This window comes from Cherax quadricarinatus, chromosome 2 (assembly GCF_038502225.1).
Source record: "Cherax quadricarinatus isolate ZL_2023a chromosome 2, ASM3850222v1, whole genome shotgun sequence".
Taxonomy (NCBI): domain Eukaryota; kingdom Metazoa; phylum Arthropoda; class Malacostraca; order Decapoda; family Parastacidae; genus Cherax; species Cherax quadricarinatus.
This window is the reverse complement of record NC_091293.1, coordinates 61,062,874-61,081,654: the sequence shown is the minus strand read 5'-3', so window position 1 is coordinate 61,081,654 and position 18,781 is coordinate 61,062,874. Positions and strand designations below refer to the sequence as shown.

The 18,781-nt window shown below is 40.3% G+C and overlaps 1 protein-coding gene across 5 annotated transcripts in view; it reads right to left on the bottom strand.

Annotated features, from left to right (window-relative positions):
- Es2 (ess-2 splicing factor homolog) overlaps positions 1–11,230 on the bottom strand; it is a 90,474-nt gene extending 79,244 nt beyond the window's left edge. For 2 of the 5 annotated variants that reach the window (XM_070088669.1, XM_070088652.1), the window contains exon 1: positions 10,879–10,935. In XM_070088669.1, coding sequence (XP_069944770.1) covers positions 10,879–10,927 — 49 coding nt within the window. In that variant the 5' untranslated portion in view covers positions 10,928–10,935. Of the gene's footprint in view, positions 1–9,696; positions 10,178–10,825; positions 10,848–10,878; positions 10,936–11,082 lie in introns of those variants that run through there. The other 3 variants (XM_070088656.1, XM_070088666.1, XM_070088660.1) reach the window with 3 other exon arrangements.
- Positions 11,231–18,781: the final 7,551 nt, after the last annotated feature.

Below are 18,781 nucleotides of genomic sequence, written 5' to 3'. Positions count from 1 at the left end.
TGATTGGTTCTATCATGTGTTTGGCCCCACTGTGAAAAAATACCTTCTGGAAAATAAATTGGACCTCAAGTGCCTCCTGGTATTAGACAGTGCTCCTGCTCATCCTCCAGACTTGCAAGAGTGAATTGTGGGAGAGTTGAGTTTCATAAAAATGAAATTTTTGCCTCCTAACACCACTCCTCTCCTCCAGCCCATAGACCAGCAGGTCATTTCAAATTTCAGAAATCTGTACACCAAAGCAGTGTTTCAAAAGTGCTTTGAAGTGACCTCAGACACTGAATTGACCCTAAGAAAGTTTTGGAAAGATCACTTTAGTATCCTCAGTTGCATAAACCTTATAGGTAAGGCTTGGGAGGGAGTGACTTGCAGGACTTTGAACTCTGCTTGGAGGAAATTGTGGCCACAATGTGTACAAGAGAGGGATTTTGAAGAGTTTGGGGCTAACCCTGAGGAGCCTATACCAGTTGTGGAATCTATTGTGTCGTTGGGGAAGTCCATGGGGTTGGAGGTTAGTGGGGAGGATGTGGAAGAGTTGGTGGAGGACGATGATAAAGAACTAATCACTGATGAGCTGCAAGAGCATCTGCAACAGCAAGAGACCACAACTGAAGAAATTGCTTCAGAGGAGGGGAGAGAGAGATGGAGGAAGTTGCCTTCTTCAACGATTAAGGACATTTGTACAATGTGGACAAAGGTGCAAGCCTTTATGGATGAACATCACCCTGACACAGCTATTGCAAGCCGTGCTGGTGACTTTTACAATGACAATGTTGTGGCACATTTTAGCAAAATCTTAAAGGAACGCCAGAAACAGAGCTCTATGGACAGATTTTTGGTGCGACAGAGGTCCAGCGACTGTCAAGTGTTCCCAGTGCCATTACAAAAAGAAGGGAAGTAACCCCGGAAAAGGACTTGCTACCTAAAGTCCTTATGGAAGGGGATTCCCCTTCCAAGCAGTAATACACCTCCATCACCTCCCCTCCTCCCATCTCATCACTCATCAATAAATCTTCAATAAAGGTAAGTGTCATTTATTCTTCATGTAGTATTTATTCTTCATGTATCATTGTTTTCTGTGTAGGAAATTGTATATTTCATGTGAAAATTTTTTTTAATATTTTGGGTGTCTGGAATGGATTAATTGGATTTCCATTATTTCTTTTGCTTTCAGGTTTGAAGAATTTAAAAAAAAAAAAATTATTTTACCTAATGAAATGATAATCTTTTCCTGAAGGCAATGAAACCAAAAGTACAAAATTTATTGGAAAAATTATGGAATTACACTCTTGTAAAGTTAACAGTTTTGGTGATATTTATGCATCAGCGATTTTGCCCACTTTCCACCCTATTTTTGGCCAATTCTATTGTTCCAGTCGATCAAATTCATAGTTATTTCGCTAGTATTCCTTCTACTCTATCGGCTGAATACAAGAAACCGCCCATTTACCTATTTCAACTGCCCAACAAAGTGATCAGAAATTGGTAATTTGGCCAATTTCACACAAAATTAAAAAATTGTTAATTTAAAAATAGGGTCCAGAATAAACAATGTAGACATTCCTGGCACTAAAAAAATATTTCCTCTGCTCCTTAGTCACGTCTCCAGGCCCCTTATATCAACCTTGCTTTCCATTTTGAACTTTTATTCACACAAAAAATAGAAGATTTACTGTTATGCAGACTACTGTATTATTGTAAAAATTATATAGATAATGTCAGTGCATTCTTAACCCTTAAACGGTCCAAAGAGATCGACGTTCAAATTCGTAGTGCTACAAAAGTAGATCTACTTTTTTTTACATATTTTCAAATACAACAAAAAAAAAATGTAGGTAAAAGTTTTTTTTACATGTTTTCAAATGTAAAACAAAAAAGAAGATCTACATTTTTTTACATACTTTCAGATGTTGAAAAAACGTATATATACGTTTGGACCATTTAAGGGTTAAATGCATATTAGACTGCCCAGTTGGATGCATATTGTGTACTCTGGAATATCAGCAAAAATCAAACATTTTCGCTACTTTGAGCTTAATTTCAGTCCTAAAACCAATCAAAATCATCTCTTTTTCTGTAATACATCTTCCATTTATCAAATGAGACCAATAATCCGAGAATATAACCATAAAACTATATGAAAATACACTGCAAAGTCACTGTTTTAAAATAAAGTCACGTTTTTTTTCTCATTATGCACTGTATGCTGCCAGATTTTTTTATATATGGTGCACACTTACCGCAGACCCATTCTCTCATATCTAGGTCCAAATTTATCGCTTACAGCTTAACTGAGTGAGCTGAGCTCATGGTGTACTACTACAGGACCAACACCGGCTTCAAAGCCTTCATATAACGGGAGCAACACTGAACGGGTTAGATCCACCCTGGAATATTTACTTCTCTGTGCTGCAGTCAGCCTATGAGTTAGGCTGCTGTTTTAACTGAAAGGCCTAGTGTCAACCCTTGGTGTAAACAACCACCCACACTGCCAGCTGCTTTGTGGATGCATTCAATAGATTTAGGATTTTTTAATCACCCCCCATCTCATCTCTGGACAATAACCATGACACCCAAAAGGAATGCAGGTGATGCTGGAAGTGCCAAGACAAATGAGTATTAAACTATGACAGTTTTAAAAAACTGAAGTGTTAAATATGCTTCAAGGTGGAGTACCTGTGATGGAGACAGCCATGCCTTGGTGTTCCAGAATCAACAATTTGTACAATTACAAACAATGAGATGAGGATAAGCGCTCGTGCAGTAAATAATCCAGGCTGTGATCTGCTTAGAAGAATGATGAAGTGGTCAATGCAAGCGAATAAGATGGAAAAATAACCGAATATGAGTTCAGTATAAAAAATGAAAAGATACCTCACTTAACAAGGGAGCATGGATGAGTGAGGTTCTGTTTTGCAATTAGGTATTCTTTTATTCCTTCCATCAAGATGAACCTGTTTCAAAAGAGCCTTGCATTAAAGGTTCCCTTCACTCTTGATAATAACTGTGAGTCACGAAGACATTTAAATGCCACTACACATGAAAGGTTATGCTGAGACTCATTGCAGCAGTGAATGACAACACAGACTGGAATGCCAGAGTTTTGGTATAAACTTAAAATTGCAGATGTATTAACCCATGTAAAAGTGTCATGGAATGAAGCCCCTAAATCAACAATAAATGCAGTGAGTGGGCTGAATAATTTCAGGTCCAGAAAATTATGAATAGTCTGGGCCCACAAATGTTGAAACAGTGTTCTCTTATTGTGCCCAAGGTGTCCCAGCTTTTCATTGTTTATTTTACATTTCATCCCCATATCTTTCACTCCAGTAGGTTATACTATTGTAGAGTGTAGGTTCAGGACCAGGCCCTCAAATACCTTCCATGTACTGAATTTATTATCATTCCCGATAACTTAAATTCTTTACTAGCTATATTAGGAAGAAAATTATTTTTGAATTTTCCTTGATGCTTCCTATGTGTTCCTTTATGGCTAAAAATTATTTGTATAAAATTTTGTGACAAATAATTGTACTTTATACTGTGGTGGCAATTGTGCTTCATTTTGTGGTGCCCCAGTGAAGCTGCTTCTGAATTTCTCTCATCTCTCCCCTTTGTTGTGTCCCTTTTTGGCTAAAAATCATTCATGCAAAATTTTGTGAAGATTGGGCTTTATTTAGAGGTACCCCATGACACTAAATTTTCACTCCTACAAAATGGGAATACTACACCAGGTGCCAAATCAACCAGGCTGTGATGGATATGTGAGGCAGCAGGCTTCCAGCAGCAATAGCCTGGTTGACCAGGCAAGCACCAGATGAGCCTGGCCCATGGCTGGGCTCAGAGTAGAGAAACTCTCAAAACTCTTCAAAGGTATACTGTTTTTTTATTAATAGTATTCTTATTCTTATTAATTCAGGGGTGTGGGAAAGTATCAGTATCAGTGGATATCAGGTAATTTTGATGGTATAGATACCAGCAAAAAATTGGTATCATGCCATCAGTAATTGTTATTACAGCAGACTCTTATATTACACTGCAGCTGCATTCCTGAATATGCCGTGTTAGATAAACTGAAGAACTTGAGAGATAATACGGTTACGTTCCTGGGCGCCCCCCCCCCCCCAAAAAAAAAAGAATTTTGACCTCGAGATCTTACAAAAATAAAAGTGAATATGTAATTGTTGGTCATTGTCGTAACGTATTATGTTGTTTTTACTGCTTCAGACTACAAATGTAACAGAAATAATAGTATTTCTTACCTTAAATTGTGGGTGCTGATGTTTGTCGATGATTGTGAAGAGAGTGGAGAGTTATGCTGTGGCCCTACTGGGCTGAGGTGGATGGTAGAGGTTCTGGTACTGAAGTTGATGGTTGTACTGGAGTGTGCCTAAATTCTGTAATGAATTTCTGGGCTAATTTACCCTGCAGTACATTATACAGCTTGACGGTAAGGCATCAACTGCTCTAGACACTGTTTCAGAGTACTGCTTCTAGATTTGTCAGGGTGCTCTTCAGTGAAAAAGTCTAGCTAAGTTAGTAAGTCAGTAAGTCAAGTCAGTCAGTAAATCAGCCAGTCAGTCAGTCAGTAAGTCAGCCAGTAAAGTCGGTAAAGTCAGTGAGTCAGTCAAGTAAGTCATTAAAGTCAGTCAAGTTAGTCAATAAGTTAAGTCAGTCAGTAACTTCAAGACTTAAATGCTTAACCCTTTTCTTGCCACTGTTAGCAACACTTGTGTCTACTGGATGCCATGATTGTTTGGCAGATACAAGTTATGGCAATTAAAATATTGTAACACAATCCACAAACACAGTAAGCTCCTAGATGTGTATGGATGGAAGGCTGGGACAGGGGTGGCAAGGGACAGTGGTGTGTCTCTCCTGTGGAGACAGTGGTCTCACCCACAGCAAGGTGGCGGCCTGAGCTAGGGAAAATCCCGCTGGCAACACTCCAAATTTTTTCCCCTCCCGTGTTAATTTTACGAAATGTTGAATAAAATTATGCCACAATTTTTCAATCATGTAATGACCAAAATGTGCCAAATAAATCCATGTAATAAATCCATGCGTGCTCTCAAAATCTTCGTAAAAAAAAATTTATGTATACCAAAAGCCTAAATAAATATTTAGTTATTTGCTTGCAGTAGCTATTATTAATGTTACTATGCAATTAACTAACTGTTCTAGCTTTAGTTCTGCTTCAAATGTGCACAAAGAAAAACTCTTGAACAGTATCATGAGCAACTGAAATCCTTGCGAATAATTAAATGCTCAAAGTATTTCAAATTTATTATTATTTTTCTTACTGTTCAGGAAAGGATAAACTTATACCAAATTTCTGTGCCAGACTTGGTTTGTGAACATCTTGTTCAATCATTGATATCAGTGGAAAATTTTCCCAACTGCTTTTTATGCTCCTTGTTCCTTCTTGCTTGCTAACCCAGCATATTGATTAGGCAGCCAGTTACTGACTTACATGGCATTGTGAAATTTTGTAGTCATCAGCACTGTGAATTCTGTAGTCACTAGTAACCAACTCAGATCTCAGATAGAGGTAGAGAGGTATAGGGCATGTGTATATGCATATGTATGTATGTATATATATGTGTGTGTGTGTGTGTGTGTGTGTGTGTGTGTGTGTGTGTGTGTGTGTGTGTGTGTGTGTGTGTGTGTGTGTGTGTGTGTGTGTGTGTGTGTGTGTGTGTGTGTGTGTGTGTGTGTGTGTGTGTGTGTGTGTGTGTGTGTGTGTGTGTGTGTGTGTGTGTGTGTGTGTGTGTGTGTGTGTGTGTGTGTGTGTGTGTCCACTCTACCAAGTTTAGGGAAGGAAGTTCAGCTTTCCTGTTGGGGAATACCTGTTCCTTTTATTTTTTTGTCCAGATTTTGGCAACATTCCACCCCAGACACTAGGGGCTGGACTGCATATTACCTGGAGTATACCTGAAGAGGGTTTCGGGGGTCAACGACCCTGCGGCCCGGTCTGTGACTTCAAATTTTTATTTCTCTAATGTAGTACACAGATAATGTAGTTTACATGTAATAAAAACATTGTTAGGCACAAAGCAAGCTACTAGTATGCAATACATTTCAGGCACAATCACTGCTACAGCGGAAAGTAATGAAAGTTTTAACCTAATTCCTACGAGAAACAAAATACAAGGCAGTATCTAAACACTAAAAAATATAATAAGGTATTTAAAATATGAACAGATAAAAACACTAAGGTAACGAATACAATAAAAACAATAACAGGTGAAATAACACTACTACTCGTGTAGTCACTGGCAAGAATTATCCTGTAGAAACAAACAACATAAAACTAATACCGTAGATCACTGTTGACTTTTTACTAAGTTCTTAAGCAGGAAGTGCTTGGTCTTTATTGTTTTACAGCTTATTCTAAGCTTGGTCAGGCCACTTACTACACTAATACTCCAAAGTTAATTACATTTATTGTTCACCACAACTTATATTAGTCCCTTTTATATTACAATTTTATATTATAATTCTAACTTTAACCCTTTGACTGTTTCAGGCCCCTCTCTGAAACTGTCATTCTATGTCGCTCAATTTTTGAAAAAAAAAAAATTATTTTTTCTTATGAAATGATAGAGAATCTTTTCCCGATGGTAATGACACCAAAAGTTCAAAATTTGGTCGAAAACTCGTGGAATTATGCTCCCGCGAAGTTAGCGGTCTCGGCGACATATGCGTATCGGCGATATCGCCGACTTTGAGCCCAATTTTCAGCCAATTCCATTGCTCCAGTTGACCAAACTCATAGCTATTTCTTTAGAACTCCATTTTATCTATCAGCTGAGTACAAGAAACCTCCCATTTACTAATTTGGACTACCCAATATGGTGGTCAGAAATTGGCAATTTGGCCAATTTCACGCAAAATAAAAAAGATGCCAATTTCAAAATAGGGTCCAGAATAAACAAGGTAGACATTCGTGGCACTAAAATAACATATGCTCTGTTCATTAGTCACATTTCTAGGCCCCTCTTATATTATTATTGCTTTCTATTTTGATTTTTTATTCATACAAAAAAATACAAAATTTACTGTTATGCAGACGACTGCATTATTGTAAAAATGGTATAAATAATATCAGTGCACTAGTGAAAGAATATTAGACTCCCCAGTTGACGTGTATTGGACGTGTGGTGTGATTTATGTACTCTTGAACATTGGTAAAAATCGAACATTTCCGCTACTTTGAGCTCAGTTTCAAGGTCGTTTTCATCGTAAAAGTAATGAAAATCATCTCTATTTCTGTAATATGTTTTCCATTTTATCACCTAAGACCATGAAAACGCGAATACAACGATAAATACTATACGAAAATACACCTCAAAGTCGGCGTTTTATTCCAAAAAAACGATCAGAGTTTTTTTTTTCTCATTACGCAATGTGTGCTGCAGGATTTTTTTTATGTGGTGCACACTGACCACACAGACCCATTCTCTCACATGTGGGCCTACCAGCTTTCTCCCACTTGATTTGAAGCCGCTAGAATTATTGAGTATATATACGTCAGAAACATTGGCTCGTAAGACGTATTTATACGTCGAAAACAGTCAAAGGGTTAAAGAATTACCTTTAAAGTACTACCTACTATCATATTCCCAAGCTCCATTATTTGATCATCACTTTATTTGTTCACCACAAATTATTTTAGTCCCTTTTATATTGTCTCCTTTATTTTAGCTTCAAAAAACTACCTTAGCTCATTATTTTTACATTTGTTAAATAATTCAGGTGCTATTTTTTTAGCTTTAGAATATTTACTTTGTTTTATACTTAATTCTAACTATAGATTCACTACAAATCTTATGATTACAAGCATTGATCCTTATACCAACCTCTTATTTAATGACTTAAATGATTCAAACAGTTACTGTAATTACTACACAGCAGAACAATCAAAGGCACTTCTCAGAGCCAACAACAACATAACTATCTTTAACTACAATATCAGATCTTTAAGCAAGCATTACGATGACCACCTAGCATTACTAAATTCCTTGCATGCCAATATGTCCATCATTACACTAACTGAAACCTGGCTAAAGCCTGATACTACAGATGTCTATGCCATTCCTGGTTACACAGCCATACACAACTGTAGGCCAGACCAACAAGGGGGTGGCACAGCTATATACTACTCAGACCAACTAGAATGTATCACTAATACTTGCACAAGGGATGAACATGGGGAATATATAATAGCTAAATTCAAATCCAAATACCTACAAAAACCTCTCACAGTGATAAACATCTACAGAGTTCCATAATCAAACATTAGCCAATTTAGTCAAAACCTAGGAAGTATGATAACTGATGCACGCATGAACAAAGATCACTTACTACTCTCAGGTGACTTCAATATAAATCTCCTGCAAGACCAGGACCCACACGTTACTGAATTCACAAACACAATGAGTAACTGCATGTTGCTACCAACAGTAACAAAACCTACAAGAGTTACGGAGACTAGTGTTTCCCTACTTGACCACATCTGGACCAACACCATATCCCCTTTAAAATCAGGCATAATTACAGATAATACCACAGACCACTACCCTACTTTCCTCATAACAACTCTTGGTAAAATACCCCAAGACACTACTAAAGTCACCTTCAGACTTCACAATGAGGCAGCCATTAATAACTTCACAGCAGCAGTAACAAACATTGACTGGCACACTGAACTAGAAATCTATACAGATATTGACAAATGTTTTAATAATTTTCTAAAAAAGACCTAATACCTCTATAACAAGCACTGCCCTAAAAAAAAACTAAACAGATGACAGCTAAGAGACTGAACAGTCCCTGGCTAACACCCAGCATTCTCAAATCCATAAATACAAAACACCGATATGAAAAACAGTACAGAATGGGTCACATAACCAGAGACCAAACAAAACGTTACTCGTCAATCCTAACCAGCCTGATAAGAAGGGCAAAAAAAACTGTATTATGAGAACAGATTATCCAACTTACGAGGTGATATAAAAAAGACCTGGAAAACCCCATCAGAAATTCTGGGAACAAAAAAGATATCACGAAATAGCGAAATAAAATTAGCAAAATCAGATGAACCCCAACTCCCACCAACAGAAACAGCTAACAGACTCAATGATTTCTTCTCCACTATAGGACAAAACCTTGCCAATAAAATCCCAAGCTCAGATACCCCACCAAATGACTACCTCACTGGCAACTACCCGAACACACTGTTCCTAGCTCCGACTAACCCATACGAAGTCTCCCTTATTATCAACACACTAAAAAACAAGGCAGGAGATTTAAATACCTTACCACCCTTTATATACAAAAAAGTGTCACAAGTACTATCACCAATCATTGCAACACTCTTTAACAAATCCATTGAATCCTCCACCTTCCCTACAGCTCTCAAAATAGCAAGGGTCACCCCGATCCATAAAGGAGGAGACCAAACAGAGTTGAATAACTATAGGCCAATATCCAATTTACACCCTCTCTCAAAAATCTTCGAAAAATTAATTCATAAACAAATCTACTCCTACCTCATCTCCCAAAACATTCTCAACCCCTGCCAATTTGGATTCAGGCCTAATAAAAATACTAATGATGCTATTATACACATGCTAGAACATATATACACTGCAATAGAGAAAAAAGAAGTCCCACTGGGGATCTTCATTGACTTACGTAAAGCTTTTGATACAGTTGACCATGACTTGCTCCACGTAAAATTGTCACACTGTGGTATTAGAGGGCACTCCCTCAACTACCTCAAGTCATACCTCAGCAACAGAAGCCAATATGTGTACGCAAGTGGGGCAAGCTCTTCCGCTCAACCAATTACAGTTGGTGTCCCACAGGGAAGTGTCCTTGTCACTCTTCTCTTTCTCCTATACATAAATGACCTACCAAATGCTTCGCAATCACTCAAACCCACACTTTTTGCAGATGACACTACAAACGTCTTCTCTCACCCGAGCCCAGTCACGCTAGCCAATACTGTAAACACCGAATTACAGAAAATATCTACCTGGATGAGGACTAACAAACTTACACTAAACATTGACAAAACTTACTTCATTCAGTTTGGTAACAGAGCTACAGATGTCCCTCTTAACATAATGATAAACGGATCACCTATCACAAAGCTAACAGAGGGAAAATTCTTAGGAATCCACCTTGATAATAGACTCAAATTTCATACACATATACAACAAATTTCTACGAAAATTTCCAAGACTGTAGGCATACTATCGAAGATACGGTACTATGTTCCACAGTCAGCCCTCCTGGCCCTTTATCACTCTCTTATTTACCCCTATCTCACCTATGGAATTTGTGCATGGGGCTCAACAACAATTAACCATCTCAGACCACTAATTACCCAACAAAAGGCTGCAGTTAGAATGATAACAAATTCTCACTACAGGCAGCACACTCCACCAATATTCAATACACTAAACCTACTCACCATACAAAACATCCATACTTATTATTGCACCTATTACATACATAGAACACTTAACTCTGATATTAACCCTCCCCTCAAACATCTCCTTGCCAACCTCAACAGAACACATGACCATAACACAAGGCACAGATCACTCTTTGATGTTCCTCGTGTCCATCTCACACTATGCAAAAACTCAATGCACATAAAAGGCCCTAAAATCTGGAATTCATTACCTGTAAATATAAAAGAAACACTACCTGTTTATAAATTCAAGTCTCTTCTCAAAGATCACTTACTCACCCAAAACCAAATAAATACTGAATAACTGAACATTATAAATTGTATATCCTAAATGTTACTCACAATTATATCACACAAATGTTAAACCTAACTGTTATTTTTTTTAAATACACTACCTAACAGAATACTCCATTCTACTGAATGTACAACAATGCATGCAACCATATGACCTGTCTTTGTAATACTCATTTGTGCTTTATAGTTATCTGTTTACATTAATGTTTTATCACTGATTACATCATTGCTTAGTTAATCTTAAGTTAATTTTAAGCCAGCCTGTAATGCTATGCATATAAGTGGCTTTGGCATGCTGCTCTTACCTGTATTTTTTGTACCTCTGTATGTATGCTAAAATTAATAAATAAATAAATAAATAAATAAATTTTGTCCAGCTGTGAGGCAGTGTAGACGTCGGGTATAAGTGAGTGAAACAAACATTACTCACTATAACAACACTGATCAACAAGACAAAAGAGCATCTTAACAAAATCAAAATCTTTATCTCCTTGTTAAGCTAATTTATATGTTATAAAATATTAATGTTACAAAATATTAATTACAAAGAAGGCCACTAGCATGCCTAGGCATTTCAGGCAGACTAATACTAATTCTTATTCTATATTTATATAAGTTCCTTTCGCATGCTATTTCATTACTTTTTAACAAGTCACTAGAAACTAGCACCTTCCCGAAACTACTCAAGACGGCAAGGGTTACACCAATACATAAAGGTGGTGACCCTACAGACTTAAACAACTATAGGCCAATATCAAACTTACACAAATAACCCGCACATAAAAGAGAGAAGCTTACGACGACGTTTAGGTCCGACTTGGACAGACTTAGGGAGCACAAAAATAGTGTTAGGCTTGCCGACACTAACAATGCTCTTTTCTGTCACGTCAGAGATCATAGCCATCCTATTCTGCTAAAACTGTCTTCCCTACTTCCATCTCGAACAGTCGCCGTTTAGTTGAATCCTCTCTAATACACAACTTTCCTTGTATGAACCTTAGCCCTGGCTTCGTCTCTGTAGATGCCTTCCTCTCCCACTACATTGTAAAATGCTCCAAACTTCAGAACACCCGTGACTTAACCTGAATCCTCATTTCTTCTTCTTCTTCTTCTTTTTCTTCTTCCTCTTCCCCTTTCCTCTCTCCTTTTCTCCTCTGGGTTGTCTTTCTCTCTCCTGTCTCGTGTTTCTGTTCCTTCTTCATTTATTTTATTCCACCACTTCCCCTTTCACGCACCTCGGTGCGCTTGCTCTCCCTCTGTGGGTTTCTAGCTCTCTTGCAGTGCTCCCCTTCCTTTGTATTTGACTGGCTCGTCTTCCTTATTTCCCACTTCTACCACTACCACTACTACTACCTCTTCTTCTTCTACTACAACTACTGATGAAATTAAGACACATGTGCGGCGTCTGGTTGTCTTTGTTGTGGACGTTTCGCCATCCAGTGGCTGGCTGGATGACGAAACGTCTACGGTGGGGATGCCCGGGTGTTGTGCATGTTTACCTGGAGTTTACCTGGAGAGAGTTTCGGGGGTCAACGCCCCCGCGGCCCGGTCTGTGACCAGGCCTCCTGGTGGATCAGCGCCTGATCAACCAGGCTGTTGCTGCTGGCTGCACGCAAACCAACGTACGAGCCACAGCCCGGCTGATCAGGAACTGACTTTAGGTGCTTGTCCAGTGCCAGCTTGAAGACTGCCAGGGGTCTGTTGGTAATCCCCCTTATGTGTGCTGGGAGGCAGTTGAACAGTGTCGGGCCCCTGACACTTATTGTATGGTCTCTTAACGTGCTAGTGACACCCCTGCTTTTCATTGGGGGGATGGTGCATCGTCTGCCAAGTCTTTTGCTTTCGTAGTGAGTGATTTTCGTGTGCAAGTTCGGTACTAGTCCCTCTAGGATTTTCCAGGTGTATATAATCATGTATCTCTCCCTCCTGCGTTCCAGGGAATACAGGTTTAGAAACCTCAAGCACTCCCAGTAATTGAGGTGTTTTATCTCCGTTATGCGCGCCGTGAAAGTTCTCTGTATATTTTCTAGGTCGGCAATTTCACCTGTCTTGAAAGGTGCTGTTAGAGTGCAGCAATATTCCAGCCTAGATAGAACAAGTGACCTGAAGAGTGTCATCATGGGCTTGGCCTCCCTAGTTTTGAAGGTTCTCATTATCCATCCTGTCATTTTTCTAGCAGATGCGATTGATACAATGTTATGGTCCTTGAAGGTGAGATCCTCCGACATAATCACTCCCAGGTCTTTGACGTTGGTGTTTCGCTCTATTTTGTGGCCAGAATTTGTTTTGTACTCTGATGAAGATTTAATTTCCTCATGTTTACCATATCTGAGTAATTGAAATTTCTCATCGTTGAACTTCATATTGTTTTCTGCAGCCCACTGAAAGATTTGGTTGATGTCCGCCTGGAGCCTTGCAGTGTCTGCAATGGAAGACACTGTCATGCAGATTCGGGTGTCATCTGCAAAGGAAGAAACGGTGCTGTGGCTGACATCCTTGTCTATGTCGGATATGAGGATGAGGAACAAGATGGGAGCGAGTACTGTGCCTTGTGGAACAGAGCTTTTCACCGTAGCTGCACTTAGAGTTGTGGCTGGGTTTCACCCCAGGTATGGTGCTAATGTTAAAAATTGTGAAAATGATGTATCTTGCTTATATTAGATCATTGGCTGATTATGCTGCGCCACTACTTGCTCTTGTGTCTGACTGGAAGCTTGGAGGGCTGGAAAACCTGCAGAACGAAGCAATGAGGATCATTTTAGGATGCCCTCGTACTGCCAAAATTTTAAATATGCAAAAAGAACTTGATATTCCAAGCATCAGAGATCGTGTTACTGAAAGAAATATCCTAATTGGGGTTAATATGCTCAGGCAAGCTCATTCAAACCCCTGCACAGAAGCCCTCCAAACTTTCCTCAGCACTGGTGAACACTCCTCCAGATGGATCGAAAAAACTGGAACCGACCTCCGCATGAATCAGATACATGATCTATGTCAAGTAAGGCAACAGCGGCACTTCTCCGCTCCATGGAATATTACCCCATTCCAAACTACCATTCCTCCATTTCCCCCCAAACTACTTCTTAAATCACAACCAAAACTTCGCCTTGAAGCCAAACATGAGGCCTTAAGCTGTATTGATAACTTAGTCACACAGCACACACTCTCGCAAATTATTTGCGCTGATGGTTCTGTTCACCAATCCACTGGTGCAGCTGGTAGTGCTGCTGTTGTCGTACAGAGTGATGGCTCTCTTAAAGAAATTGGAGCACGCATCAATAATTGGGCCTCTACCCTTCAGACAGAACTGTTTGCCATACTCCTTGCACTGAAATGCATCTATGTATCAAAGATTGACAGTTTAATTGTAACTGATTCTCTGTCATCCATAAATGCTCTCAACTCATTAAGCATAAATTGTGGCATGCTTGTGTCAGAAGCCAGACACAGGTATGGTAGGATTGTGGACAGTGGAGTCAGAGTGCACATGCTGTGGATTCCATCTCACATTGGTCTTCAGATGCATGATAGAACTGATAAATTGGCTAAGTTGTATGCTTTCAAAGAGGGAGTAGATTACAATCTTGGCTTGTCAGGTAGTAGTTTGAGAACAATAATACGAAAAGAACTTCAACTGAATTTTATGGACTTAAGGCTCAGGGAGATTGACACCAGTGAGTCCATCTATCATCACTCTATCATGCAGGAGGAGCCACATGTCTATTGTGCATCCAACAAAATAAGCAGACTCTTGGATGTCACTACTGCCCGGCCCCGGGTGGGTTACAAGTATCTTTGGCAGGTTAAATCACAACCACCAGATGTAGACCAAACGAAATGTAAACTTTGCCAGATGGACTATTGTCACACCCTGCGTCATTATGTACTGGAGTGTGATAAAATTAATGAATTTAGAAACAACTCACTCAGAAATGTTCAAGAAATGGCAAAGTATTTTATCCACAGTGGAATATTACAGACCATTCTGAAGAAATACCCTGACTTTGCTAGCTGTAAATAAAGCATTACCACATGTGTGCATGTGTGCATGTGTGTGTGTGTGTTTGTTTGTGTGTGTGTGTGTTTGTGTGTGTGTGTGTGTGTTTGTGTGTGTGTGTGTGTGTGTGTGTGTGTGTGTGTGTGTGTGTGTGTGTGTGTGTGTGTGTGCATTCACCTAGTTGAGATTGCAGGGGTCGAGTCCAAGCTCCTGTGTGTTTACCTGGAGTTTACCTGGAGAGAGTTCCGGGGGTCAACGCCCCCGCGGCCCGGTCTGTGACCGGGCCTCCTGGTGGATCAGAGCCTGATCAACCGGGCTGTTGCTGCTGGCTGCACGCAAACCAACGTACGAGCCACAGCCCAGCTGATCAGGAACTGACTTTAGGTGCTTGTCCAGTGCTTGTGTGTGTGTACTCACCTATTTGTGGTTGCAGGGGTCGAGTCCTAGCTCCTGGCCCCGCCTCTTCACCGGTTGCTACTAGGCCCTCTCTCTCCCCGCTCCATGAGCTTTATCAAACCTCGTCTTAAAACTGTGTATGGTTCCTGCCTCCACTACGTCATTTTCTAGGCTATTCCACTGCCTTACAACTCTATGACTGAAGAAATACTTCCTACTATCTCTCTGACTCATTTGTGTCTTCAACTTCCAATTGTGGCCTCTTGTTTCTGTGTCCCCTCCCTGGAACATCCTGTCTTTGTCCACCTTGTCTATTCCACGCAGTATTTTATATGTCGTTATCATGTCTCCCCTGACCCTCCTGTCCTCCGGTGTCGTCAGGCCGATTTTCCTTAATCTTTCTTCATAGGACATTCCCCTTAGCTCTGGAACTAACCTTGTCGCAAACCTTTGTACTTTCTCTAGTTTCTTGACGTGCTTTATCAAGTGCGGGTTCCAAACAGGTGCTGCATACTCCAGTATGGGCCTGACATACACGGTGTACAGTGTCTTGAATGATTCCTTACTAAGGTATCGGAATGCTGTTCTCAGGTTTGCCAGGCGCCCATATGCTGCAGCAGTTATCTGATTGATGTGTGCTTCCGGAGACATGCTCGGTGTTATACTCACCCCAAGATCTTTCTCCTTGAGTGAAGTTTGCAGTCTTTGGCCACCTAGCCTATACTCTGTCTGTGGTCTTCTGTGCCCTTTCCCTATCTTCATGACTTTGCATTTGGCAGGATTAAATTCGAGAAGCCATTTGCTGGACCAGGTGTCCAGTCTGTCCAGGTCTCTTTGAAGTCCTGCCTGGTCCTCATCAGATTTAATTCTCCTCATTAACTTAACATCATCTGCAAACACTTCTGAGTCTAACCCTTCCGTCATGTCGTTCACATATACCAAAAATAGCACTGGTCCTAGGACCGACCCCTGTGGGACCCCGCTCGTCACAGGTGCCCACTGTGATACATCATTACGTACCATGACTCGTTGTTGCCTCCCTGTCAGGTATTCTCTGATCCATTGCAGTGCCCTTCCTGTTATATGCGCCTGATGCTCTAGCTTCTGCACTAATCTCTTGTGAGGAACTGTGTCAAAGGCCTTCTTGCAGTCCAAGAAGATGCAATCAACCCACCCCTCTCTCTCGTGTCTTACTTCTGTTATTTTATCATAAAACTCCAGAAGGTTTGTGACACAGGATTTGCCTTCCATGAATCCGTGCTGGTTGGCATTTATACTCTTGTTCCGTTCCAGGTGCTCCACCACTCTCCTCCTGTGTGTGTGTGTGTGTGTGTGTGTGTGTGTGTGTGTGTGTGTGTGTGTGTGTGTGTGTGTGTGTGTGTGTGTGTGTGTGTGTGTGTGTGTGTGTTTGTGTGTGTGTTTGTGTGTGCGTGTTAGTTACCATTTTGTCCTAGGCACATGTCGATTAGACACTAGGCCTGTTGTATTTGCGAGTGTGTGTGTGTGTGTGTGTATGTGTATGAGTGTGTGTGTGTATGAGTGTGTGTGTGTGTGTACTCACCTATTTGTACTCACCTATTTGTGGTTGCAGGGCTCGAGTCTTAGCTCCTGGCTCCGCCTCTTCACCGGTTGCTCTTCACCGGTATGAGTGTGTGTGCGTGTGTGTGTATGAGTTTGTGTATGTGTGTGTGTGTGTGTGTGTTTATGTGTGTGTGTGTGTGAATTTGTATATGTGTGTGTGTGTGTGTGTGTGTGACTCAACAATCAATATTTGCACCAATAACTCATTACAGTTGTGACCGGGTGTGGAAGTGTGAATTGCTCATTACACTATAATTTGTTCATGATTGTAGCCATGTATAAACGTAAGTAACCATTCTTACAGGATTCATTACCTTTGTAACTTGTGAGTTCATTACCTTGTACCTAGTTCAGCCATCCAAACTTTGGGGCCCAGTCCCTGGACCCATTACGTACATCTGTAATCTGTAAATACCTTTGTAACTTGTCATGATTGTGACTAGACCTACCCGGAGTTCATTACCTTTGTAATTTGTGAGTTCATTACCTTTGTAAATTGTGAATTCATTACCTCTGTAACTTGCTCAGCTATCAAAACTTTGGAGTCCAGTCCCTGGACCAATTATGTACCTCTGTAATCTTTTGACTACCGCTCACAGGATGGGTATGGGGTGCATAATAAACATATTAAACTAACACCGTAGCTGCCTCGGACTTTACTCTGTTGACGACTACTCTCTGTGTTCTGTTAGTGAGGAAATTATAGATCCATTGACCGACTTTTCCTGTTATTCCTTTAGCACGCATTTTGTGCGCTATTACGCCATGGTCACACTTGTCGAAGGCTTTTGCAAAGTCTGTATATATTACATCTGCATTCTTTTTATCTTCTAGTGCATCTAGGACCTTGTCGTAGTGATCCAATAGTTGAGACAGACAGGAGCGACCTGTTCTAAACCCATGTTGCCCTGGGTTGTGTAACTGATGGGTTTCTAGATGGGTGGTGATCTTGCTTCTTAGGACCCTTTCAAAGATTTTTATGATATGGGATGTTAGTGCTATCGGTCTGTAGTTCTTTGCTGTTGCTTTACTGCCCCCTTTGTGGAGAGGGGCTATGTCTGTTGTTTTTAGTAACTGTGGGACGACCCCCGTGTCCATGCTCCCTCTCCATAGGATGGAAAAGGCTCGTGATAGGGGCTTCTTGCAGTTCTTGATGAACACGGAGTTCCATGAGTCTGGCCCTGGGGCAGAGTGCATGGGCATGTCATTTATCGCCTGTTCGAAGTCATTTGGCGTCAGGATAACATCGGATAGGCTTGTGTTAACCTAATTTTTTGGCTCTCTCATAAAAAAATCATTTTGATATTCGACTCTCAGTCTGGTTAGCGGCTTGCTAAAAACTGAGTCATATTGGGACTTGAGTAGCTCACTCATTTCCTTGCTGTCATCTGTGTAGGACCCATCTTGTTTAAGTAGGGGCCCAATACTGGACGTTGTTCTCGACTTTGATTTGGCATAGAAGAAATACTTTGGGTTTCTTTCGATTTCATTTATGGCTTTTAGTTCTTCCCGCGATTCCTGACTCCTATAAGATTCCTTTAGCTTGAGTTCGATGCTTGCTATTTCTCTGACCAGTGTCTCCCTACGCATTTCAGATATATTGACCTCTTTTAGTCGCTCTGTTATTCTTTTCCGTCGCCTGTAAAGATTAGATTAGATTTTGCCACCGAAGTGGCTAGTTTATTGTGCACCCCATATCCATCCTGTGGACGGTAGCGCGAGAGCATATGGATACACAAAAGGCCTAGGAACTAGGCCCCAAAGGGTTAACAGGAATACATATGGATTTATATCTACATATCTATAGTTCACTTATCTGTTAAAAGCAAATTTAGGAAATTTGCTTAGTATATCTGGTATCTTATTTTCATTAATAAGATATCTTGACATGTCACATAGGTTATTATACTGTCTGTCTCTGTATTCCTCAATGAGTGGACAATTAAGCACATAGTGTTCAAGAGAGTGACCATATGCCTGATCACATAATTTACATTTAGTTTGATCATCATCTGTGTGTCTCCCAAACT